A 27,067-nucleotide genomic window follows, 5' to 3' on the forward strand; every position below is an offset into this window, starting at 1 on the left:
AGCAGAGTTCTCTAGGGAGAGGATTCTCTCCTGCCGGATGTGACCGTTGGGGCCCTAAAGTGAAGGGATGAGGAACTCCCCGTTTTGTTTATTGTTCTCCCGTCTCTCTTTTTTGTCAATCTTTTTGTTGTTGGCTTTGTAGCTTTGTTTGTATTGTGGATACATGTGATGTTTGTAGGCAATGTTCACGGTATTTACACGTACCTCGTGCACCTTTTATACATATATTTATTGGCTCTCAAGTAGCATTGAGAAATGCATGCATGTTACCAGAAAATTTCAGTCCAAGGAGACAGAAAATGTTGAGGAGGGAAAAAGAGGAATCACGGGTTTGATCTGCACAATAGAGAATTCAAAACAGGGATCTTCAAGTTGGAACGACAAATATGTAATCATCACTGCTAAATGGTTTGGGACTAGGCTTCCTGAACGGCTGCCTACTGTTGCCTGTATCTGGTCACCCTGCTAAGATCATTTTTGGAAGCCCTCTGCTATCAGAGGTTAGGTGTCTAGCAATTGGGGAGAGAGAATTTTCTATGGTTGACCCTGTTAATGCAAGTCTCACCCAAGGGAGACCCACCTGGTACCTGCTTTGTTGTGTTTGAGGCTACCCTGTTTTCCTGAGCTTTGACAAAGCAGGGTTTTTTTTGTGTTTTATTCCCACTCCTTCTTCATTCACTGTGACTGATTGACTGTTGGACTTCTCCTGGCCTGATTTGAAGATCCTCTTCAGTTTTATATGACATTGTAAATTTTAATGGATTTTCAATAGATGAGCTACAAAGCAGGCAGTGAGTACCTGGTTGGAATTGTGCCTTTGCCACGGACTCCCTAGTTGACCTTAGGCTGGCCCCCCTCTCATATCCTCTCATATCCCATCTGCAGTGTGGGGATAATAATACTGGCCTACCCTACAAGGTAAAAGCCCCGTGGCACAGAGTGGTAAGCTGCAGTACTGCAGTCAAAAGCTCTGCTCACGACCTGAGTTCGATCCTGATGGAAGTCAGTTTCATGTAGCTGGCTCAAGGTTGACTCAGCCTTCCATCCTTCCGAGATCGGTAAAAGGAGTACCCAGCTTGCTGGGGTTAAAGTGTAGATGACTGGGGAAGGCGATGGCAAACCACCCTGTACACAAAGTCTGCCTAGTAAACGTTGGGATGTGACATCACCCCATGGGTCAGTAATGACCTGGTGCTTGCACCTTTACCTTTTAAAAAGGGCGCACCTCCACGACAGGATCAATAGCATGGGAGGGAGGGAGGCAAAAGGAGTGTTCTCTGCTGGAGAGATGCTACTGGAGAATCATCTTTAGGAGTCTTGGGACACTTTAAAGATTTAACAGATTGGTTGCGGGTGAGAGCCCTCTCTCGATGGTGAATAAGAAGGAGAAAGAAGATAACTGTTGGAGCCAAAGGGCCATGAAATGCCCAAGGACCATGTAAAGCTCCATTGTGTACAAGATGAGCATTGTGTACAAGATGTTGACTCAGTCTTCCATTCTTCCGAGGTCGGTAAAATGAGCACCCAGCTTGCTGGGGGTAAAGGAAAGATGACTGGGGAAGGCACTGGCAAACCACCCTGTAAACAAAGTCTGCTTAGTAAACGTCGGGATGTGACGTCACCCCATGGGTCAGGAATGACCCGGTGCTTGCACAGGGGACCTTTACCTTACAAGGTAGTTAGTAAAGACTACAACAAGATAATGCATATGCAGCACTTCCAACACTTGTAATTGTTACACAAATGTTTGCTATTATTAGCAATATTAATAAGAGCAAAAATGATAATAATGTGTTATTTTGGTTTGTCGATGATTTGTAAATTGATAGAAGGGAAGCACTGAGATTTTTTTTTTAATGACTGGACAGTACAATTGAAAAGGCCCTTTCCCTGGTACCCACCTGTCTTAAAAGAGCTGCTTAAATGTTGGTGTCTGCTCATTTGGGAACAGGTGACTTTTTGCTAGGCAAATCTGTTTGTTTGCTGCTGATATCATTTGTTTTTCCTTAGAAAGTTTATGTTGACTTACAAAGTCATCACATAAAACAATTAATATACATTAAGTAATATTCTAAATAGCCCTGACCTGGATGACCCAGGCTAGCCTGATCTGGTCAGATCTCAGAAGCTAAGCAGGGTCAGCCCTGGTTAGTATTTGGATGGGAGACCACCAAGGAATACAAGGATTGCTGTGCAGAGGAAGGCACTGGCAAACCACCTCTGTTAGTCTGTTGCCATGAAAACCCCATAAAGGGGCCACCATAAGTCGGCTGTGACTTGACAGCACTTTACACACACAATATTCTAAATCACCAAGCATTTTAAAAGTAGCAAAATCACTAGTTTGAAAAGTTGCCTGGTCTCAAAATCACTAGTTTGAAAAGTTGCCTGCTCTCTCCCTAGCTACCAAGTCTGTGTCTTCTCCGAGCAGATTTTTTCCTTTTATGCAATTTATTCTGCTATTTTGTGTTAATTGTTGCCGGTTTTGCTAGTTGTAGATGAGTTCAATAAGTCCTTGGAATTCTTGTTCGGATTTTATGCTTTCAAACTTACCCTAAGGGCTAGAAATGTCATTTTTTTAAAAGTAATTCTCAGGAAGCTAAATTTTGTGTCCAAGAGCTCCCGTGGAATCATGACATGCATGTCTTTATGCTACTTGGGGCATGGCTGGGCGGAGGCCAAGGACTGTAGGGCTTTTTGTGAATTAAATACATGCTTTCTGTGGCTCCTCATTGCTTCACCGTCAGGACATTGCAGCTCCCCCCCCCCCGCTGGAAAAAGAGCTCAGACTAGGGTTGCCAACCTCCAGGTGGTGGCTGGAGATCTCCCTTTATTACAACTGATCTCCAGCTGATAGAGATCAGTTCCACTGGAGAAAATGGCATTGAAGTCTCTCCCCTCCCCAAACCCTGCCCTCCTCAGGCTCCGCCCCCAAATCTCAGGTATTTCTTAACCTGGAGCTGGCAACCCTAGCTAAGACATTTACTTGGCAACAGGAACTAATATTACGAATGGGGTGGGGAGAGGGGAGAGATGGAGGATACTGACATATGTTTAAAGTGTTGTAAGCCACTTTGAGGACTTTATAGTCAGAAAGCTGCTTATAAACGTAGTAAATGAATGAATAAGGCAAATGGCCATTAATAAATAAGGTGACTGGCATGTCTAATGTTATGGTGCCAACAGCTGGAATCCACGAAGCCGTTTGCCTTGCTACTGAGTTAAGTGTGAGCTGTCAGTCTCTGTGGAGCGTTTGCCTTTCTGATTGGCAGCATAACCAGGCGTGAAGTTTTCTCCCACTGCGTTTGTGTTGGAAGCTGATAGCACTCCTTGACGGGAGATTGGGCGGGGGGGCGGGGGGGAGAAACAGTCCAGTGTTTCCTGTGGGTAGCTAATTAAAGAAGAGGAAACTGTTTGGATTCACAAGACCGGAAGGCCTTTGTTTTCCCCCACTGCCCTCTGGGGTCGGAGCTCTTTCTCTGCCAACCTATTCCCAATTTTGCTAACGGGTTACATGCTTCATTTCCCCTAAGGGGCTGAGGGTGTTCCTTGTCTCCTCCGCTAAACAATGAACGCTCACCATATGGCTCCTACCTTGACCTGGATAGCCCAGGCTAGCCCGATCTTGTTACAGCTCAAAAGCTAAGCAGGGTCGATTCTGGCTAGTACTTGGATGGGAGACCTCCAAGGAATAGAAGCTAAGCAGGGTCACATCTCAGAAGATAAGCAGGGTTGTGACGCAGAGGTGGGTGATGGCAAACCACCTCTGAACTTCTCTTGCCTTGAAAACCCCACTAGGGGTTTCCATAAGTCAGATATGGCTTGACGGCAAAAAAAAATTGGCTCCTGGCAGTTCATTCATTCTCTGTATTGGCTGGGATTTGAACTGTGAGCCTTCTGGTCTGTGAGCCACTCAAGGCCCAAGGCAGGGGAAGCAGGGGCAGAAGAAGGTCCTGCTGTAAACATCATCTGAAATAAAGTATCCTCTCTCTCTCTCTCTTTTTTTTTTTTGTGTCCAGGAGTACCCTTTTCATTCACACACAAGTGTATGCAGGTTTAATTAATTGGCTGATTAAAATGAATACAAGTAAGATTAGTTTGATGAAAGCCCTCTTCTAAATCCTCCTAGATTGACTTGGCTCTGATTCTGGCTTTGCCTGGCTGCTGCCCCTCTGACCCCCTCTGTGGCCACTGGAAGCTGGAGCAGCACTCAGGCATGATGGAAGGATGCCCGGCTGCTGCTTGCTTTCCTTCTGATGGCTCCTTGGAGGAAGGGAGGACACAGAATGAATATGCAACGCTGTCTCTGAAGGATGCTGACCTTTTCTTTAATGAAAAAAAGTTGTTAAAACTAGGACAATAACAACTATACTTCCCCCCCCCCCTTCTTTGGTTTGCCATCCTCCTGTCTAGGCAAATGGAGAAGCAGCTTTCAGTCAGGCTGATGGCGTCACTAGTTGGGATGCAAATTGGACAGTGCAAACTGGCAGAGATGCCCAATAATAGGCTTGCCAATCTCCGGGTGGGGGATGGAGATCTCCCAGAATTGCAATTGATCTCCAGACAACAGAGATCAGTTCCCCTGGAGAAAATGTCTGCTCTGGAGGGCGGACACTATGGCATTATACCCTGCTGAGGCTCTTCCCACTACCCTTCCTGGGCTCCACCCCCAAATCTCCAGGGATTTCCTAACCCAGAGCTGGCAGCCCTACTTGAAAACCATGTAAACCAGTAAGATTTGTGCTATAATCCAAACACAGAGACAGGGTGGACCCCCCCCCCCCCGACTCCTGGTGGAGGTGCATCAGCATGCTCTTGGAACCCAGGTGCAGTCATATTTTTGTTTTGTTTATTATATGAACAATTCTCCACAGTGGGATACTGCAAAAACATACAATAGCATCAATCTCTGATATATAATGGATATTTAAAAACAAGCAGTGCATCGAAAACACACACACACACCAGTTTCAAACTAACAGGTGCCAGCGTGTGTTTTTTTAAAGTCAGTATCCTAAAACAGCAACTCCACCATTCAGCAGCAACATCTTAAAAATTTAAAAGTCCCCTGAAAGAGGACCAGTTTCAGCAGCTGCCCAAGGATGATGTGGGAGAATGTTCCTCTGGCCTGGCACTGCTGCCAGGAAGACCCTCCTGGCCACCATCCCTCGTGACGTATTGGCACAGGGAGAAAGATCTCTGACAACAGACTGTGGACAGGGCTATAAATGCTTTGGTCTCAGGCCATTTAGGGCTTTAAGGGTAAGAAGTCGCACTTTGAATGGAGCCAGGAAACAATTGGGCTGGCAATGAAGGTGGTACTAGATGTGTGCCCGCAGGGCAGCTCTGATAATTGGACCAGGGATTAGTAACTGTTTCTCTACTCAGGCCACTGAGAACTGTTTCTGCTTGGGCTTTCTCAGAGGCTGCTCCCATTTTATGGAGCAGTCTTCCCGAGTACGTGAGGCAAGCCCCAGCCGCACAGAGATTTCATAGGCTCTCTGAAGAAGAGCTGTGGTTTTGGTGGCTTATGAATACAGGGCAGTTATTATAATGCGCTACACAGCTTGCTCTCGTTATTTGTATTGCAGTTTTGTGAAATGAGATTTTAAGTGGGTTCAGTGATGCCATAAGAACATAAGAAAAGCCATGCTGGATCAGACCAAGGCTCATCAAGTCCAGCAGTCTGTTCACACAGCAGCCAACCAGGTGACTCTAGGAAGCCCACAAGCAAGACGACTGCAGCAGCATTGTCCTGCCTGTGTTCCAGAGCACCTAATATAATAGGCCAGCTGCCTTGAGCCTTGTTGACGGGGAGAAAAGCAAGATATTAATGTTTTAAATTAATAATAAAGAAAAGCATATGTTCCCGGCCCTATTCTGCACTGGTAGTAATTTATGAATCCTCTTCAAAAGCAGCCCTACGTAAAGCATATTGCAGTAGTCTAGCCTGTATGTCACCAGCACATGAGTGCGAGCGGTCTTATCCCTCAGATTTAAGAAAAAGAAAAATCCAAACATAGACCCCTCCAGATATAGTCCCTTGAGTCTTTTTGGCTTCTGGGTGTGATGGGGTGCCAGTAGATTTTGAGTGGTGCTAGAATTTCTTCTTGCAGCTTCGAGGGGGGAGGCTGGCGGAAACAAGGTCAGCTAAAATTGGATTTTATTCTAACACAATCTGAGCATTTCAGGCTGACTTGCTGAAGAAGCCAGCAGAGGTGCAACCGGGAGCCTTGTTGATTATGTATGGAGGTGTTAATCAGAACGGATAACGCTTCCGAACAGTCCGCCGAACAAATCCTTTTGGAACGAGATGACACCATCGTCCACACATGTGATTTGCATAATATCACTGAATTAGCATAAATAGCTCAAAAAAGCAGAAAGCTGCCTAGGTGGGGATAGTTGGGCCTGCAGGGGGAGCCCTTGTTTTTGCTATGGGGACTTTGAGGGAGAGCAGCAAATACCTGCGTTGCAAAACGGAGATTTGGGATCGAACCCCAAATCTTGTTGCAACCCTGTGAGTCCAGAATTATTATCACCATATTGGCGCAGGGGATTGAGGGTCATGGCAGAAATGAGATTTGAACAAAGGGATGTCCTTGTGCATGTGGCTTAATAATAACTGAGTGCTGTCAAGTTGCAAACAACTCACCAGGCCCCCAAGATCATGGAGTTTTCAAGGCAAGAGATGAGCAGAGGTGGTTTGCTATTGCCTGTCTCTACGTAGTGAACCTGGACCTTTTTTGGAGATCTCCAATCCCAGTACTAACCATGGCTGACCCTGCTTAGCTTCCAAGCTCTGACAAGATGGGGCAAGCAGGGCTATTTATTATATTTATATTTATATTTATTATTTATTATATTTATATCATATTTAATATTTATTATATTTATAGCCCACCCTCATTCCCAGCAAGCCCGGCTCAGAGCGGGCTCGGAGCTAGTCAGGCTGCTGCATATAGCTTAGCCTCTTTTATTTTGATATTTATTTTATTTATACTTTTGCTTTTCTTCCTGATGAGGACCTAGATCAGCTGACAACATCATTCTCCCCTCCTCTGTTTTATCTTCACAACAGCCCTGTGAGGCAGGTAAGGTTGAGCAAGAGTGACTGGCCCAAGGTCACCCAGCGAGCTTCCATGGCAAAGTGGAAATTCGAGGCTGGCTTTCCTAGATCCTAGGTTGACGCTTTAACCGTTACACCATACTGGCTCTTGGCTGCTAAAATACACTTGCTAGAATAAATTACACAGATGAGCGTGTGGAGGTATTTAATGATAACTGAACATTCATTTGTGGGGAAAGAGGATAAGAGATGGTTGTGACTTGAATGCAGTCGGATATATATTTGAGTTAATTTTCAGTCAGTTGAAATGAGTGAGAGGTAGGTTGTGCTGGAGTTTTTTAGGTGGAAAGCTGGACTTTCAGAAAGCGTTTGAAGGAAATGAGACAGGAAATATTAGACAGGGTTTTTTGGGGGAGATGGTTCTGGGCATAAAGAGCAGCAAAGGAGGAAGCAGAGCTGATTGAGGGAGTCAGCCCCAATGAAGTCATTGGGATTTACGTCAGAGTAAACATATACAGCCCTGACCTGGATGGCCCAGGCTAGCCTGATCTCGGCAGATCTCGGAAGCTAAGCAGGGTCGGCCCTGGTTAGTATTTGGATGGGAGACCACCCAGGAATACCAGGGTTGCTGTGCAGAGGAAGGCACTGGCAAAACCACCTCTGTTAGTCTCTTGCCATGAAAACCCCAAAAAGGGTCGCCATAAGTCGGCTGCGACTTGACGACACTTTACACACACACACACACACACACATACAGGTCCAGTAGGAGCCGTGTGGGGTCGGAGGTGCCGCTTGCTGTGCACGCTTTGTATCTCTGTCCGTCTTGCCATGGCGACGGCGGCTTTGTGTCACAAACATCCCTGCCCTGCTTCTGCAAACAGAGTGGCTCCTGCCCATGCTTCCAAGCGTCAGCTTCCTGGCGGTATTTCCCCTCAGTGTGGATTTCTTCTTTGGTATCCCTTCAGTTCTCTAGGGTTATCTTTCCTTCTTCCTTCCATCAGTGACAAAAACCTACTTCGTGTCTGTTGCAGTTGGAAGTTTGTGGCAATGCTAGGGGAAATGGCTTGTTGCAACCAGGACTTTGGGGAAGGAAAGCACAGGGTTAGTAGCAGGCAGCATATTCAAATGGGGAAGGCTTGGAGGTAGAAAAACAACAAAAGGGTGTGGGGGGGGGGAACCAAATGGGACGCAACCAGAGTACTGATTCCAGACCGAAGAGGTTGAGCTGAAAAATGCTAAAATTACAAATATATAAATTTTAATAAGGTGCACATTCAAGTTACAAACATAAGACCTCTAGCATAGGCAAAACTTTCACATTCAATGTATGCAAACATGAACACCTGCGATGTACAATCTTATATTGACCAAAGTAGGATCCAAAAAAGGACCAGACGCATTTCGGCCTAAGAAGGCCTTCCTCAGTGGTCAGTAATATAGTTATAGTTTAGCACGCATCCTGATAATATAATTATATCATAAAGAACAGTAAACAAATGTATAAAAGCCCTTCTAGTATAGTGAAGCTCCCTGTATGTTTATTTATTTCTTTTATACTAGAACGTGGCTTCCATGTCTCACCTTCTGTTGCATGTCAGGCTCTTAAGGATATAATATAAGATTGTACATCGCAGGTGTTCATGTTTGTATACATTGAATGTGAAAGTTTTGCCTATGCTAGAGGCCTATGTTTTTAACTTGAATATGCACCTTATTAAAATTTATATATTTGTAATTTTAGCATTTTAAAGCTTGGAGCTAGTCAAAGGAAGCAAGTTCAGTAGGCGATCCATGACTAGACCACCCCAGAGGAATTTCATTTTATGCAGTTGTTTGCTTGGTTGCTTCACTTTGCGTTGGTATTTTGTTTGCACATTGGTGGGCAGGTTTTAGTTGCACTCTGCTGAGTCAGCAGAGAAGGACTTGACATCCCGGTAATGATCACGTTAATAACCGGGTCTGTACCTGAAGTCTTCTTAGCCTCTGCTAGTCACAGTTGCTCAGATACATTTCAGTTGATTTCAAGTTGAGGATGCTCTGACATCTTCGCTCAACCCTTGCCTAGCTTAACTGACAGCTGCTTGGTGTTCGGGACTGTCCATTGTGGTCAGTAGCGTAGTAAGTGTGTCACTGGGACCTCTCTGGGGTATCCTCCTTTTCCCTGGCACACTGGAGTTATGCGTGTCTCAGATACAGTGATAGTGATCGTACTGTTTCTCAGAGGTGACATTAGAAGGCCTAGACACCCATCTAATCTGGTTTGCCACCAAACCTGTTGGCAGCCAGCTGCCAGGAAAAGGAGAGGAGAGGCCTCTCCAAAAGATCCTAGGTTATTCAAGGAAGGTGTTCCTGCTGGATGCCTCTCCTCCTTTATTAAGAGACCATCTTTGGACCCTTGCATGGTGTAGTGGTTAAGAATGGTAGACTCTAATCTGTAGAACCGGATTTGATCCCCCACTCCTCCACATTCCTCCACACATGGTGGATTATAATCTTGTGAACTGGGTTGGTTTCCCCACTCCTACACATGAAACCAGCTGGGTGACCTTGGGCTAGTCACAGTTCTCTTCAGACTCTCTTAGCCTCACCGACCTCACAAGGTGTCTGTTGTGGGGAGAGGAAGGGAAGGAGATTGTAAGCTGGTTTGATTCTCCTTAGAAAGGCAGAGAAAATCGGCGTACAAAAACCAACTCTTCTTCTGCCCAGTAACTACAAGATCCTGAATCTGCTGTTTTGGAGCAAGATCCCAGAATGTGTGTTATCTGGCAGGGATATTCCATCTGGTGGAAACTGTGGTTCCTTCCCCTAGGAATTATCCTGTGAGGTTCCTAAACATCTGAGCATCTATCTGAAGCCGCTGAGCAAAATTCTTTGGAGATGTGCAGCGTGGTGCCATTGGTATGCAGATGCCTTTCAAATCCATTTTTCCTTTTCACTGGACCCAGATGCGGCAGGGATAGGGTTGCCAACCTCCAGGTACTAGCTGGAGATCTCCTGCTATTACAACTGATCTCCAGCCGATAGAGATAAGCTCACCTGGAGAAAATGGCCGCTTTGGCAATTGGCCTCTATGGCGTTGAAGTCCCTCCCCTCCTAAACCCTCCCCTCCTCAGGCTCCGCCCCAAAAATCTCCCGCCGGTGGCAAAGAGGGACCTGGCAACCCTAGGCAGGGACCTTCCATTAATGCACACCTGAAAGCAGCATGTGGCAGGCTAGGGTAGGGTTGCCAGGTTCCTCTTCACCATTGGCGGGAGGTTTTTGGCGTGGAGCCTGAGGAGGGTGGGGTTTGGGGAGGGACTTCGATGCCATAGAGTCCAAGTGCCAAAGCGGCCATTTTCTCCAGGTGAACTGATCTCTGTCGGTTGGCGCTCAGTTGTAATAGCAGGAGATCTTCTGCTATTACCTGGAGGTTGGCAACCCTAGGCTAGAGGAGGGTGAAGAAGCTGGAGCGCTGACCCCTTAAGACAGGAAAGGGGCTCAGTCAGTTGGCTACTTGGCGGTGGGGAAGGTTCCTGATGCTCTCTGGGAACATGTTTGCTGGCATTCCTGGACGTTCCTTAGCGGCCTGTTTCTCTTGCTGTGCTGTTGGAATAGCTGTGTGGATGTCTTCCTTGCGCTTCTTTCAACGTTAATTATCTTCTGGCTGGGATAATCTGATTTGTCATGATGTCATGAGAGAGGAGCCCTGAATGCCAATCTGGCTGGCTTTGCTCTCTTCTTCTTCCGCTGCTTGTAAAAGCGGCACAAAGGCAGGCCTCCATCTTTCCAGTGCTCTGGATTGACAAGCAAGTTTTCAATTTTAAACCTTTACTGAAGAGCATAAGACTCGAATGGCCCAGAAGCCTGGACAGTGGCCAAGCTAGATGCCTCCAGGAAGTTCACAGCCGGGCATAAAAAAGTAAATCCTTCTGGTTGGTCCTCAGCATCTGGTATTCAGGGGTATACTGCCTCTGTAAATGGAGGTTCTATATAGTTATTGTGCCTACTTGTTGTCATTCCCCCTCTGGGAATATGCCTAAGCCTTGTTAAAATACAATCTAAGCAAATGGCCAGCCATACAACTTATGGAGGTGAGTTAGGCATGCATTGGGCGAATCACAACTTAGTATGGTCTGTCCTGAGCCTCCTTATAATTAATTTCATTGGGTGAACCTCATATGTGCATGATTATATTCATTTTCTGTCATGTCCCTTCTTAGTTGTCATTTTTTCCTAAGCTAAAATGGCTCAAAGGAGGAAAGGTGGCATGGTATAGCCCGATCTCGTCAGATCTTGGAAGCTAACCAGGGTCAGTACTTGGTAGGGTTGCCAAGTCCCTCTTTGCCACCGGTGGGAGGTTTTTGGGGCGGACCTAAGGAGGGTGGGGTTTGGGGAGGGGTTGGGACTTCAGTGCCATAGAGTCCAATTGCCAAAGCGGCCATTTTCTCCAGGTGAACTGATGTCTGTCAGCTGGAGATCAGTTGTAATAGCAGGAGATGTCTAGCTAGTACCTGGGGGCTGGCAACCCTAGTACTTGGAAGGGAGCTCTCCAAGGAAGACTCTGCAGAGGAAGGCAACAGCTATCCACCTCTGCTCAAGCACGTGCCTTGAAAGCCCCTTGCTGGGGTCATGACTTGACGGCACTTTACACACACAAAAGACTCACATGCCTCCCACCCAAACCACCACTTTTAAATACTCTGTGAAGTGATTTAATTAAAATGCATTGTTGATTGAAAACTTGAAATCAGTACATTGAACTCTGGAGAGGGGCACATGGTGACACCCGCCTCTGTATTCCAGGTGTGTCGGTGTGTCCCAGCCACTGTTTATTACCCGGGAGTTAATCTTTTTCACACACTCCACACCACGCGTTCCTTGTTTTGTTTCTCTCCCTCTCTGAATAAAATAAAAAACGTGATGAATCGCAGATCCTTTCCCTCTGTTGTCTTCTGTTGTGAATGCCACCCTTTTCAATTAAGGAGTGGAGAAAGAAAGCATTTGCCCAATTAGCGTACTAATTAATTAAGAAAAAAAATCTCTGCTGAGTAAAACTAGTTTGGGGATGAGTGGCAAACAAAGGAAGTTGGTTCAGAGGGACGTTTGCAGGAGGACTAGCCCCCATCCCCGTGCTGAGGATGCAGCAAAGGAAGTAACAGCAAACAGCCAGATGGGATTTCTCCTGCTGGCTGCTGTTAGGCTTTTTGCTTTTGCCAGTGGTTAAGGTGTTTCTCAGCAATGGGAGCCTCCAGGGTCTGTGCCTCCTCCTCCAAGCTGGGTCCCAGAAGCAGCAGTTGGGGTGAAGATGCATTTGCCCCACGGGTTTTTGCCTCATGATGTGACATGCTTGTTAATCTGGAGCATGGATTTGCTTGTCCCAGAGAGGGGCAAATAATTCAGAGAAGGTGGGAAAGAGCAAATTGTGAAAAGGGAAGGCAGAAAGCCTTTCACGTGGGTGACGGTTTGCATAAGTAGCTCTTCAGTCACTACATAGTTAACTTGTGAAACTCATTGTCACAGGATGTGGTGATCCGTTAGCTTAGATGGCTTTAAGATGGGTCACATGGAGGAAGAGAGGTCCATTAATGGCTATTAGTTGTCCTGGATAAATAGAGCCTCCGTGTTCAGAAGCAGTATTCCTCTGGATACTAGTTCCTGGGGGGGGGGGGCAGCAGCAGGGAGACCTTGGCCTGTGGCCTTCTGGAGCCATCTGGCTCCTTCTGGAGGCACTGTTGGAACAAGGTGTTGGACTAGAGGGATCTTTGGTCTGATGATATTAAGTTGACTGATCAGCAAGGCTGTTTTGTATTGGGGGATTTAGGGCATACTGGCTCATTTCTGAAACATAGTTAGTGGTATATCCCAGGGAATGAAAACAGGTCTGTCTTTCTAAAAGGGGCTGGTAGCTTTTGTTGAGTCAATTTATTGGGCTACAGGAGGTAGAGCCTACCACAAAATTGTTGCTGCTTACCTTCACAATGGAGATGCCTGTTCTATAGTGGCAGCTGCTGCCAAAATAGTGTTTCTAAAAATCTACACAGCCAATGAAATCTCCGGTGGTCCATCATAAGCCCACCTGGCCCTTCCCACTTTCCAAAAACACTTGGTGGGCACCGCAGAAGTAGTATGGGCTGGTGGTTATTGGGGGTGGGGGATGTTGTATGACAATTCCCTAATCATCACTGATTTTCTTAAGATTAAGCCCCATTAGAAACAATGGGACTTCTTCTGAGTAAACACAACCCATGATTCCATCAGAATTCAGTATTGCTCAGCTTGCCTGCTGCATGCACAATCTTGTGCCTGAAAGAAGCCAGGACTGGTGGTTATCCTAAGGGGGAGAACAATGTATGTATGGTATGAAAAACCCCTAAAACTGTCCCCTGTGCAGTTTTCCTTGGAAGTGAACCCCACTAGAAACAGGCACCTGATGGGGCTACAACAGTACAATGCATCCAAATTAAACGTTTCAACTTGGAATCACAATAAATATTGAATGCAAACATGCATGGTAATCAAGTTGGCTTTATTGAACAGGACATACCCAAAAGTTTATTTTTACAAACAGTTATCCAAATTCCACCTTGACATGAGCAAAAAATATTGCTAGGAGGATATCTAACACTCTCCAGGTTTGCTCCAGCACGCTTGCATCTACAGTTGCATCAGCATCAGCATGGCGTTGTTCAGTTATCTACAGTCAACTGGAACACTAAACGTTTGTGCTGTAATAAACTTTCTGAGTTGCTTTAAAATACGCAAAAAAACAACAAAAAACAACCCTGTGTTGATTTATGTGTCCCCATTTGGAAGCTGTACTTATTCCAATATCCAGAACCACAGAAAAAAATTGCAGATTGGCTCCATACCCATTTTTGCAATAGTTTGTCCCACTGTGGCCAATGAGGCTTATTTCCAAAGAAGTGATTGGAAGCCACCAAGGCATTTCTGTTTCTGGCACAATAGCTTTGAAACTAGATTGTTTTTCCATACCATTTGCCCGTGTGCTGGTTCAGCTGTGTTAACGCTCGGTCTTTTGCTTCCTCCCATCCTCTCTCCCCCCCAGTTTCCATTTGGTCGCCGTTTGCCCTGCGACATCTATTGGCACGGCGTGTCGTTTCACGATAATGACATCTTCTCGGGCCAAGTCAACAAATTTCCAGGTAATTGATTTCACGTTACTAATTAAGCGAGTGATTTTACATGATGGGGAACGGGTGCATTTTTGCATCTTCTAATGGAAAGAAGAAAGGAAACGCGCTCACTCGGCTTTATGTGAAGGCTGAGCTTGCTTCACAAGCCAAGTCTCAACGGAGCACCTTTTTTACATACCGGTAATATTAAAAGTTGCTTGCAGGTGAATATTTAAAATGGCTGTACATCCAGCATGACTCTCTGCCCATCTAGCTCAGTATTTACTGCTCTGACCAGTAGGGTCTTGGGCAAAGGAAGGTCTTTCTCTGCACCCGCCACCTGCACAAAGATGCTTTAACTTATTGATCCATGTGTGCTTTGCCCATGAGCCATGGCCTGGTCTAGGAGGGAAACCTAGACCGGAAGGACCATCAGATAATGCGAGCTGCCTTGCTGGATCAGACCAAAGGCTCGTCTAGGCCAGCGTCCCTTTCCAACAGTGGCCAGGCAGAGTGCCAATAACCTTCTGCTCTCATTCATCTCAAGAATCTAGTTTTCAGAGATATCCTGCCTTTAAACATGAGAGTTATTTGATAGACCTCCATACATTTGTCCCTTTTAAAAGAACTATCACAGCTCCTTGTGGTGGTGAGTTCCACAAGTTAACTCTGCATTAGGTGACGAAGGGTATTCTTTTATATGCACTGAGGCTGCCACCCATCAGTTCCATCGGATGGTTCTTGAGGTCTGATTTTGCGACAGAAAAAAGAGAAGATGGTTCCCTTGTTAACTGTGTTCTTGATTTTATCTTCTCTGAAATCAGAGCCCCCTCCTTAATCGTCTTTCTTTCTCCCTCTATATACTTAGAAAGGTCAGTCCATGTCGTCCTGGCTACACATATTAAAGAGGATAGCCCTCAGTAAATTTCCGTATAATAGAACTTCAGGTTCTTCTAATAAAGCCCAAATAATTTGTCTCATGCAACTAGCCAGACTAATGAATGTGTGAGTGTATTTCCACATCATAGCCCCGCTCCTAGCAAAGAACACAGGACACCCACTGTGCTGTTCCTTATTTATTTCTTTATTTTCTGGGAAGAGAGCAAGTCCCTTAGAGGAGGATGTTTTTTTTAGATGAGGGTGGTGTTTTGTTTTGTTTTTAATATTGAGGACTCTATGCCAAATCTTCTTTGATATCCAGGATATTAAACTTTTTAAAGCTCCCTTATTTCTCCTTTAATCCTTGTCTGGATCCCACTAAGTACAAGCAAAGGCTGCGGTGTTGATTTATCTCCATTCTCCACTTCCCATTTATTGCGCTCTGAGAAGAGCTATAAAACCGCGTTCTCCCAGAACTGAGTAGGCGGAAGGGCATTTCCCATGAAAATAAAATGGAACACCAGAGGTTTGTTTCTCCACTGGATGCAAAGCAGATCTACTCTTCCTCATTCCCATCTACCTCCATGCCCGAGAAAGGCCAAAGCATGGAGGGAAGTCCCTCTACTCTCTTCTTACATGAGAGAAGAGTGGGGCAAATAGGGTGACAGCCAAAACCCCTTGCAAAATGTTGTTCACGGGCCCTGGCTTATTCATTCCCTGACTCCCTCAATATGTGTCATCATAGATCAGAAAAGCACCGTCTCCCCTTAGCTTCCCCCCTCAGTCTCATTCATGCTGATTATACCATCAGAGGGAGGGCAGCAAGCAGCCGGGCATAGGGTTGCCAACTTTCAGGTACTAGCTGGAGATCTTCTATTACAACTGATCTCCAACCGACAGAGATCAGTTCACCTAGAGAAAATGGCCGCTTTGGCAATTGGACTCTATGGCATTGAAGTCCCTCCTCTCCCCAAACCCCGCCCTCCTCAAGCTCCACCTCAAAAAGCTCCTGCCGGTGTAGGGGTGCCAACCTCCAGGTAGTAGCAGGAGATCTCCTGCTATTACAACTGATCTCCAGCCGATAGAGATCAGTTCATCTGGAGAAAATGGCCGCTGTGGCAATTGGACTCTACGGCATTGAATTCTCCCCCCCAAACCCTGCCCTCCGCAGGCTCTGCCCCAAAAACCTCCTGCTGGTGGCAAAGAGGGACCTGGCAACCCTAGCCGGGCACCACTCTGCCAGGCCCGGATCCAGCTCCATTGACAATCCTCTTCCTGAGTGGCATTTCCTGTTGAGCTTTATTTTTCGCCTGTGTTTGATTTTTTTGTTTATGTGAACAACTTTGGGAGCCAGTTTTTGGCTATCATAAATATAATTATGGGCCACTCTTTCCCTCCCTCTCTCTCCCATCCGCTGGGCAGATTTTGTGGCCCTCGCTATGTTCCTTCCAGCTCCTAGCACATAATCGGAGGCAAGAAACGCTTCAGTAGATGTCGGCCTCCGGTCACGGGGTTCAGTCCCGTCGGTTGCTGCCGTCCGACTCACAGTTCACGTTTCTCTCAGGCATGACTGAAATGGTGCGGAAAATCACCCTGAGTCGTGCCGTGCGGATCATGCAAGACCTGTTCCCTGAGGAGTACAACTTCTACCCCCGTTCCTGGATCCTGCCCGAGGAATTTACTGGCTTTCTCACAGAGGTTAGTGGCTGTTTCTTTGTTCTCCCCTCAAAGCTGCCAGCCTAGGGAGTTGGGTAGAAATCCCTGTAGGTTCGCCTTGGTTGCTGGTGCAGGCGTCTGGGCATTCCCTGAAGGTTGTTCTCCGGAGGCTGCCTGAAATGGATACACAGGAAGGCACTGCAGCGGTTACCCCTCCAGCCCCTTTCACGCCTTCTGTTTGCCTTTGTAGGATCTATGCATTATACAGAGTAAGGGTAATATAGTAGATATTAAATATTTTGGCCATTGTGCTTTAGTGCAATCCTGCTTAAGATCGATTGGTCATTTGAGCAGAATCATTCAAGAAAAAGGGAGCAATACGCAGAGGCTGTCACAGACGTGCCCCACTGGGTGGAGGGGTCGCTTTCCTCGCCAGCCCTATGTCTGCAGTAGGCTGTAGTAAGGGTGCCAGCATCCAGGTGGGACCTGGGGTTCTCCTGGAATTACAGCTCATCTCCAGACTACAGAGACCAGTTCCCCTGGAGAAAGTGGATGCTTTGGTGGGTGGACTCTGTGGCATTGTACCCCACCGAGGTCTCGGTCCTCTGCAGGCACCATCTTCAAATCTCCAGGAGTTTCCCAACCTCGATCTGACAACCTTATCCTCTATCCCCCACCAGCAGCCAGGGGGAACCTGGCAACCCTAGGCTGCAGGTAGCTGCGCCGTACGGGTAGCTGTACTGCAAGTCCCTGTGAGATTGTATCCAGGCCTGCCTTGATGGATTGGGACTGGCATTGGGGTGGAACGCTGGGGCAGATCCCTGGTGGATCCATCCAGAGACAGAGACGGCTGCAAATCTCAGCTGAGCTGAGAAGTCCAGGCTGGGCCTAAGGTAGCTAGCTGAGAGCCAGAAGGCGAGCAGGGGATGGTTCTGGAAGGACAACTGAGTAGCCAGCTGTTGCCTGAGCAGAATTCGAGGCCTGACCCAGAAGCACACGCGGAAGAAGAAGAGTTGGTTTTTTTATATGCCGACTTTCTCTACCACTTTAAGGGAGACTCAAACCAGCTTCCCCTCCCCACAACAGACACTCTGTGAGGTAGGTGGGGCTGAAAGAGCTCTAAGAGCTGTAACTTGCCCAAGGTCACCCAGCTGGCTTCATGTGTAGGAGCGGGGAAGCAAATCCAGTTCACCAGATTAGCCTTCGCCGCTCATGTGGAGGAGTGGGGAATCAAATCCAGTTCTCCAGATCAGAGTCCACCGCTCCAAACCACCGCTCTTAACCACTACACCATGCTGGCTCTTTACCACAAAGGCAGGAGCAGCCAGTAGACTTCTTCAGGGGAGGAGTCATTATGGTTGCCAGCTTTTGAACCGTACCCCCATCCCACCAGCAGCCTGACACGCTGGGGTTAGCAGGCCCTTAGTGCTTGTTTCAGTGCCACGGCCAAGAGTGAGCCGTGCCAGGCTTGGTTTCTGGCCCATTGCGAATGCCCTACCAGAGCACTGAACAAGAAGTGCCCGAGTCTGTAACCCGGGCGGGTCCCTACAGGCGATTCCGGCACCCCGGCCATTCTTGTTGGGCTGCTGGCATATTTCTTGTAGGAAGCCAAAGGGTGGCACAACCACTAAACAAACAGCACTTCTGCAGTAGGGTCCTCCTCACCAGCAGCACAGGAAGAGGATTCGAGTTGCTGTTCGTGGAAGAGCAGATGGCCAACAAAGCAGTGCCGCATATGGTCCTGCGTCTGTGTGGGCGGGGAAAGCAACAGTCTTGTTACCAAACATTGCAATTTACACCACTTCTGCTAATGTTGGGAGGACGGGAAACTCTGCCTTGTTGTGAAGTTTTGTAAGGGAATAGAAGACACTGGCAAGGACTATTTGCTGGTGTTTCATTGATGCTGCCTCCGTAGGGGAAGTCTGCACTGCTGGGTCTCCAGGGGAGAGGATGGTTTAGAGAAATTTCCCTTATTTAGGCTTTCCATAGTATATCGGGTACCGCAGCCTTTGGGTCTGATCTGCCCCATGACTGAGGGCAGGGGACCCTGGGAACTGTAGTTCTGTCAGGCAGGGAGGGCTAGAGCTCTCTGCCAGAGGACCCTCAGCAGTCTCAAAAGACTAAAGTTCCCAGAATTCTGTGGGGGAAGCCAGGACAATTAAACTGCTATAAATGTGTAGTGCGGATGCATCTGTTAGTTCTCACTAGCTCCTTGGCTTCTTGTCCTGAAGCAGAGCAATCCTGAAATCACAGGTGCAGGCATTCCCCCTACTCCTGTGCCAAGTAACATGGAACACCCTCCCCACTCCCGCTGGAGACCTCAGCTGAGGATTGAAATAGTGTCCCTAAATCTGCCACCTAAGGTTATGCCCTTCTGCGATGCCCTCCGTAACTCTGGCTGTCCATCCACTACTATTTCTGTAATGTCTTCTTTGTGTTGATTCCTGGTACCTCCACCAGGGGGCAGTGCGCCTCATACTTTGGAAAAGTAGGGGAAGCCTGAAGGTCTAAGAAACGCTGGAAGGTATCAGAAAAACGAGGAAAAGCTTTTAGATTTGCTGGGGAGGGCGGGATATAAGCTTAATAAATGAATGAATGATTAAATAAATAAATAGAAGGGCCAAATAAAATAATTAAAACTTTCCAACCTACCTCAATAGTCTTGTGACCTGCCTTCTTCCGTATGCAGCCTGTGGATGGTTATCTGGTAGGATCTGTTGTACCAGCATTAGTCAGATTTTTATCTTCCCATCAGTGCATGCCAACGAGCCACAACGTACTTATGGAACCAGATCCCAAGGACTCACCATCAGTCAGTGATGTTTTCAGGGCTTCTCATTCACTAGACTCAGATCCTTGCAATTTTCCGAAGATCATGAAAGTTCTCCTGAATCCCGCCAAGCAAGAAGCATTCTGAGGGAAGCCACCTCAGAATGACTCCAGCTGTACCGTAGCCACAGATGGCTACCTCTAGTTGGGACGGGAAAAATGCTCTGCCCTGCTGGTTAGTAGAATTTCCTAGCTTCACCACCAAGGAACAGACTCGGATAGGACATCTCCCAAGAAGCCCACAGCTGGCTCAGGGCCTCTCCCATTAACATCATAAGAACATAAGGACATAAGAGAGGCCATGCTGGATCAGACCAAGGTCCATCAAGTCCAGCAGTCTGTTCACACAGCAGCCTACCAGGTGCCTCCAGGAAGCCCCCAAACAAGACTACTGCAGCAGCACCGCCCTGCCTGTGTTCCACACCACCTAATATATTCGGCATGCTCCTCTGATCCTGGAGAGAACAGGTATGCGTCATGACTAGTATCCATTTTAACTAGTAGCCATGAATACCCTTCACTTGAACAACCTGAACCACTGTCCCTTGAACAACCTGAACAACACAGCATAGACTTGAATAACTTGAGACCCTCCAAGGTGAACTCGATCCTCCATCCCTATGCCACAACTCACTGGATTCCTTCAGTCCCACAAAGGCAGCAAAACTGGGAGTTTTCTCAAGTCTGTGGCAGGCCATACACAGCTTGTGGGCAGTATTCTATGTAGTGGATCAGAAATGAGATAGGCTGCCGTGACAGCAAGCTGGTGGAGAAGAGTTTGTGGGACCTACCTCAACTCCCATCGCTACTCCCTCTCAAAAGCTTAGACCCCCCCAAATCTTGTTGGTCTCTAAGATGCTACTGGACTGGAATCTAGCTTTCCTACTGCAGATCAACATGACTACCTTCCTGTTTTTGCCGTCAAGTCACATCTGACTTATGGCGACCCCTGGTGGGGTTTTCAAGGCAAGAGACATTCAGAGGTGGTTTGCCATTGCCTGCTTCCGTGTCAAAACCCTGGTATTCCTTGGAGGTCTCCCATCCAAATGCTTGCCAGGGTCGACCCTGCTTAGCTTCTGAGATCTGACAAGATCAGGCTATCCGGGGCTATCCAGGTCAGGGCCTGAAACTACCTATTAGAAAATGACCTTCTACTAGACAGTGACCTTTTTTCTCCCTTTCCTTTCCAGGTTCGTTTGATGAAGGACAACAATCCCACCTGGAAGCCCACTTTCATTGTGAAACCTGATGGGGGTTGTCAGGGGGACGGGATCTACCTCATTAAAGAACCCAGTGAGGTCCGGCTGATGGGCAACCTCCAGAGCAGGCCAGCAGTGGTCCAGGAGTACATCTCCAAACCTCTTCTGATTGACAAGCTGAAGTTCGATATCCGGCTGTATGTTCTACTGAAGTCTTTAGAGCCCCTCGAGGTCTACGTTGCCAAAGACGGACTCTCCCGGTTTTGTACGGAGCCCTACCAAGAGCCGACCCTCAAGAATCTCCACCAAGTATTCATGCACTTGACCAACTATTCCCTCAACATCCACAGTGGGAATTTCGTGCACTCAGACAGCAGCAACACAGGCAGCAAGCGGACGTTCTCCAGCATCCTTTGCAGGCTCTCTTCCAAGGGCGTCGATACCAAGAAGGTCTGGTCCGATATAATTTCGCTAGTCATTAAGACTGTTATTGCAATGATCCCCGAACTGAAGGTTTACTATCAGTCTGACATACCGGCAGGAAAACCAGGACCGTCTTGTTTCCAGGTGAGTTCAGAATTCGAAGGGACTGTCCTGCTTTTGAAGTCTTCAAACCAGGTTTTGTAAAGTAATGACATTCCCACCTTAAGCCTTTGTGACACTGTGGTTACTCTGATTTCAGTGGGACTTTTGTTCAGTTCAGGCCATTCTGTACAGAACAATTGGATGGACCCAGGTAAAGGATGAGTGGATGGCGGGTTCCTGCCATTAGTAACAGTAGCTCGAGGGAGCCTCCAGCTACAGGGGCAAGAGGATGGTTTCCCAGAAGCCCCTTTAGCTGGAGATGGAACAGAGATTGGCCTTCTGCATCCCAAACAGCTGCTCCACCGTAGAGCTACAGACCCATCCTCACTTGCACCGGGCTAGCCCACTGGTCCATCTAGCCCCATACCAGTGAACTATTCAGAGTGATTCTCCAGGGCTGACAAAGACCTTTCCCAACTCAAACTAGTTGAGATCCTTGAACTGGAGACGCGTCAGAGAAGCCCTGAGGCTCTGCCATGCCAAACAGGTGCTTGACTGTTCTAGCTATAGTCTGCTTGGGGAAGGAAGTTTTGGGAACGGTGACTCCTTCTCCAAAGGCGGAAGTGTGGGGCAGGGCAGGCCCTCCACCCACAAGTCATCTAGAAATAAAGGAGGCTTAAACGTAACTTTTGGGGAAAAAAACTAAAAAAAAAACTGTTGCTGTTTGCCATCCAAAGATTTTAGGGTTTGACATTCTCCTGATGAAGAACCTGAAGCCGATTTTGCTGGAAGTCAATGCCAACCCCAGCATGAGAATTGAGCATGAAAAAGAGGTAACTTCCCACTCCTTCCCAGCATGCTCTTCTTGTGTGTGTCATATTTTTGGGGTGTGGGGAGCTGGGATGGCAAATATCCATCCCCATTTATCTGTTATCCACTCCTCCACTCCTTCTGTTACCTACTCCTCATTTGAATTTTAACTCGCTGCCTCCCCAGGGGAGGGTCTTTTTGGAGTTCACCTGTACATTTCTATGTACATTGATAATGATTAACAGAGAAGCTCTGAGGCTTTCTTTAATTTTTGGAACCTTTGCCAATTTTATCATCAGTAACTTAATTGGATTTCTGAGAGCTTCTCCTGCTCCACACACTTATTTCTATTTGTCATGGTTCCCGCGCCTCCTGGCTCACCTGGTGTGGCTCCATCCCTGGAAAACAGCACTCCAGGCACAAATGCAGGTCCCAGCAAGGAATCATTGGGCGAAATTTCCCATGTTCTCTTTGTCCTCCTCTCCAGTTCCTGTTTCTTTGGTATTTTTTTAAAAAAACTTACGGTATGCACATGTTGTGCTCCCTCTGGTGATCGATTTGATATCACACCCTTTTTTTTTAGAGTAAAAAGCTGCTGCATAAATCAGCAGGGAAATAAACTAGATCAGGGGTGTCAGATCCGGCCCCTTGAGAGCTCTTATCTGGCCCGTGAGCCAGCCAAGGCAGCTATTCCCCCAGTCCCGAGGTGTCAATGATCAAAGACTGTTAAATAAAAGAAAATACTGTAAGAGTCTTATTGTGTTAAGCATATTTGTATTTTAAGTAAAAATAAATAAAAATAAGATAAGAATAATATCATTAATTTTATTGAGTATTTTTGGAATGGCAACACTAATAAAAATATTTCTATTTCGATATCATTAATTGGCTTTGCCTGCATCTTCTATAAAGTTTGTATCTCTGATACCTGGCATTAAATTTTATGCTACACATGGCCTGGCCGACCAAGTGGCATTTATGTCATATCTGGCCCTTGTAACAAATGAGTTCGACACCCCTGAGCTAGATTGAATCTTCTGCTATATTGAATTGACCACTAGAGAGAGTAAAACACGTGCAGCACTTTTAAAAAGCGACCGAAGAAATAAGAACTTTGAGATAAGGCAAAAGAGAATGCGGGGAAGCCGATTGTCACAGCGGGGCCGAGGTTACATTTGCTCAGCCTCCGCTACAAGGAGGCAATGCCCACTTTCTCCACCAGCCACTCCCACGAGTTTACGGATTTTAAGGCTTGGCCCCTCACCTGGAGCCTCGTTCCCACTTGTCCTCCAGCTAGGGTTGCCAGGTCCCTCTTCGCCACCAACGGGAGGTTTTTGGGGCAGAGCCTGAGGAGGGCAGTGTTTGAGGAGGGGAGGGACTTCAATGCCATAGAGTCCAATTGCCCAAGCGGCCATTTTCTCCAGATCAGTTCACCTGGAGAAAATGGCTGCTTTGGCAATTGGACTGTATGGCATTGAAGTCCCTCCCCTCCCCAAACCCCGCCCTCCTCAGGCTCTGCCCCAAAAATCTCCAGGTATTTTCCAACCCAGAGCTGGCAACCCTAGGGCTTGGGCCTCTCCCCCCTCCACACTGTTTACCTGACCTGAAACAGCCATGGGGTCTTTGTACAAGACCAGCTGAGAAAAATCAAAGGCTTCTTCCCCCCTTTCCTCATGCACTGTGGTCCCAATCTGAATCGAGCCCGTGTACACTTGGGAAGCTTGAGACTCCTGGAACACACCTGTTGCCTGGCCTGGGGATATAGCTAAGAAACAAGTATTGTTTCATTAGGCCCTCTGAGATATCCTGTCTCTGTACATGGAGGCTTTATCCAGTGTCACTGGTAAGAGCTGCTGACACACCTCTCAATGACCTGCCTTCTGCTAGGAAGTGAGTCGTGCAATTTTGAGCTGGTTAAGGCAAGCTCTCTTGCAAGGAACATAGTAGGGCCTTAAAGTGGTGCTTTGGAACACAGGGAGGACACTGCTGCTGCCGTCGTCTTGTTTGTGGGCTTCCTAGAGGCCCCTGGTTGGCCACTGTGTGAACAGACTGCTGGACTTGATGGACCTTGGTCTGATCCAGCGTGGCCTTTCTCATGTTCTTATGTTAAGTGTTGAATGCCCTTTGCCCTGATCAGTCTGACCTTTGGATTTCCCAAGCTTTCTCCAGGAGTTTTTGAGTGCGTCCCAAGCCCTGTCGATGAAGAAGTCAAGGTGGCCGTGATCCGGGACACGCTTCGGTTAGTGGATCCCCATAAGAAGAGGAAGGAAGATAAACGGTAAGCATCTTTTGTTTCGTTCTGTCTTTCTGATCAGGCTCCACAGTAGAGAGCTGAGGTCAGGCCTGTGTCTTCTTTCTTCTAAATTCTGCAGTAAAAATGGGGGGGGGGAGAGAGGTTGATTCTGTGACCTCTGTAATGAGCATAATTCCTTTTATTCGCATAATCTCTGCAGGTGATTTGCTCTTTTTGTGTTTTTATTCTGGTTTTTCTAATCTTGGGAGGGACAAGGATCCTGGGCAGTGCAACTCTTCCTCAGCTACTTCTCTGACATGAGATTTCAGCTACCATGGGAGCCTTTCTGTGCAGCCTTGAGGACTAGAAACTTGACTAAAAGGGAAAGCTGAGATTTGTAGGAAGATGGATTTTGCCACGACTACCACTTTCTGTGCTTTCCCAGTGCGCTCACATGAAGTTCTGGCTTACACAGACTCTTAGCTAAGACATGATCTACCAGGAGTGTCTCCGACACGGGGGCTTTTGAGTAAACAGCAGCTGTGTAGGGGGTGAAAGATTGCTCCCAAAATGACTGGCAGAAAGAGCCAGTGTGGTCTTGCGATGGAGCCTCTTATTCTTGATTTGGAGCCAGCTTTGCTATAGAGATTTAATTACCAGCCTGCCTCTTTCCTTCCCCACCATTTCTCCCCCCGCAGTTGTGTTTTCATTTTAATAGCTTGCTCTAATATTAGATCCAAGAGTCTTAGTAATTTGCACTTGCTGTTCTACACATTTTCGATTCCCGGGCATCATCTCCGACTCTTGAAATCCTGCAATAGCGGATTTGCATATCCATTCACTTTGAAAACCACACGAAGCGGTGGTGATGAATTGCTTATCCCATCCTGGCTGAAATGTGTGGAAATTGCATGTACAAAAAAACCCTGCTTCCTTGTTTGGAGAGAATCAAGGCTTTTCAAAATATCTCCTCACCCCTCCATTGGGTCTTTCTTCAGCCCAGCAGCAAGTGTGCACAAAAGCCACCCTTGAGTGGGACCAAAACCAGTTCAAAGTAAAATTGTCACCTCCTGGAAAGAAACATTGAGGTGCGTGGTGTAGTGGTTAAGAGCGGTGGAGTGTGGGATTCTGGTCATGATGCATACCTATTCTCTCCAGGATCAGAGGAGCATGCCTATTATCTTGGGTGCTGTGGAACAGGCAGGATGGTGCTGCTGCAGTCGTCTTGTTTGGGGGCTTCCTAGAGGCACCTGGTTGGCCGCTGTGTGAGCAGACTGCAGGACTTGATGGGCCTTGGTCTGATCCAGCAGGGCTTTTCTTATGTTCTTATGATCTGGTGAACTGGATTTGTTTCCCCACTCTTACACATGAAGCCGGCTCTCAACCCCACACTCTCTCAGCCCCACCCACCTCACAGGGTGTCTGTTGTGGGGAGGGGAAGGGAAGGTAATTGTAAGCTGGTTTGATTCTTCCTTAAGTGGCAGAGAAAGTCGGCATATAAAAACCAACTCTTCTCCTCCTCCTCCTCCAACATTGCCACAGTAAAGGATGCAGGTCAGAAGTGCCGCTATTAATCATTTGTACTCCATATTGCATAACTATGGAGCAATATGCCATGCCAAGATGTAACTTTGTTCTTTCCTGCAATGGGCTTGAAAAGGGTGCCATGAGACAGAAAAAATGCTGAATTGCAAAAACCAGTTCATGCTCATCTCATCTTTCATCTTACTTTTGAAAACACTCAAGTTTCTAGATCTTATGACTGCAAATGAATGTTTGAAAATGTGTTGGCGGCACCTAGGCAAATCTCAGCAGCTGGGAAGGCGGATGAATAAGATTGCCGCTGGTTTAGGATGAGACTACTGGGAATATGTGAAGCTGCTGTCATGCCGAGTCAGACCAAATTGGTCCATCCAGCTCAGAACAGTCTTGTTTTCTCCGACTGGAAGCGGCTCTCCGGGGTCTCAGGCAGCAAAAGGTCCTTCCCAGCACCTGCTACCGGAGATCCTTTAACCGGAGATGCCAGGAAGCAGCTTGGAACTTTCTGCCAGCCAAACGGTGTTCTGATACTCAGCTGGGCCTCCCCCCCCCCTCCTGTGTGTATGTAAAGTGCCGTCAAGTCAAGCCGACTTATGGCGACCCCTTTTGGGGTTTTCATGGCAAGAGACTAACAGAGGTGGTTTGCCAGTGCCTTCCTCTGCACAGCAACCCTGCTATGCCTTGGTGTTCTCCCATCCAAATACTAACCCCCCCTCCTAATCATGATAAAATCATACAAAAGAGTAAAAAAAAAGATGTACGAAAATGAAAAACCCCATGCTTAAATGTAAATGAAATTTGGTTTTCAATCAGATTTTCAAAGGAATGTACATGGTTAAAATGTACAGGATAAAAACAGATACAAATAGATTTGCTATTAAAATGATTAAGTAGTTAAAATGGTTAAAAATGGCAAGATTATCAAAAGTGCATAGCTAATTAATATCCGAACGAATACTAAGTATGAATAAAATTAGTGCATGATAATAACCTACAATTACAGAGACTAAAACTAGGAAGATAAATAAATAAACATGCATTCAACCTGTGTAGTCAAACAGTATTCGTTCTCTATTTCGTTGGCTATTGTATGTTCTTAAGAAAACTCTGCCTTATTTTAATTGCTAGCCAAGAATTTGGTTTTTAAAAAGCAAACTGCAGAGTGGAATATGCAAAATAAGAGAAGTCAGATATATTTGAATGATTAATGCAGGCC

The 27,067-nt window shown here is 46.9% G+C and overlaps 1 protein-coding gene across 1 annotated transcript in view; it reads left to right on the plus strand.

The window, feature by feature from the left end:
• TTLL11 (tubulin tyrosine ligase like 11) overlaps window positions 1-27,067 on the plus strand; it is a 110,350-nt gene that overhangs the window by 32,902 nt on the left and 50,381 nt on the right. The window contains exons 4-8 of the mRNA XM_056860111.1: window positions 14,115-14,211; window positions 16,625-16,758; window positions 20,736-21,311; window positions 22,007-22,102; window positions 24,239-24,357. Coding sequence (XP_056716089.1) covers window positions 14,115-14,211; window positions 16,625-16,758; window positions 20,736-21,311; window positions 22,007-22,102; window positions 24,239-24,357 — 1,022 coding nt within the window. The remainder of the gene's footprint in view (window positions 1-14,114; window positions 14,212-16,624; window positions 16,759-20,735; window positions 21,312-22,006; window positions 22,103-24,238; window positions 24,358-27,067) is intronic.

Source organism: Euleptes europaea, chromosome 14 (genome assembly GCF_029931775.1).
Source record: "Euleptes europaea isolate rEulEur1 chromosome 14, rEulEur1.hap1, whole genome shotgun sequence".
In the NCBI taxonomy this organism is placed as follows: domain Eukaryota; kingdom Metazoa; phylum Chordata; class Lepidosauria; order Squamata; family Sphaerodactylidae; genus Euleptes; species Euleptes europaea.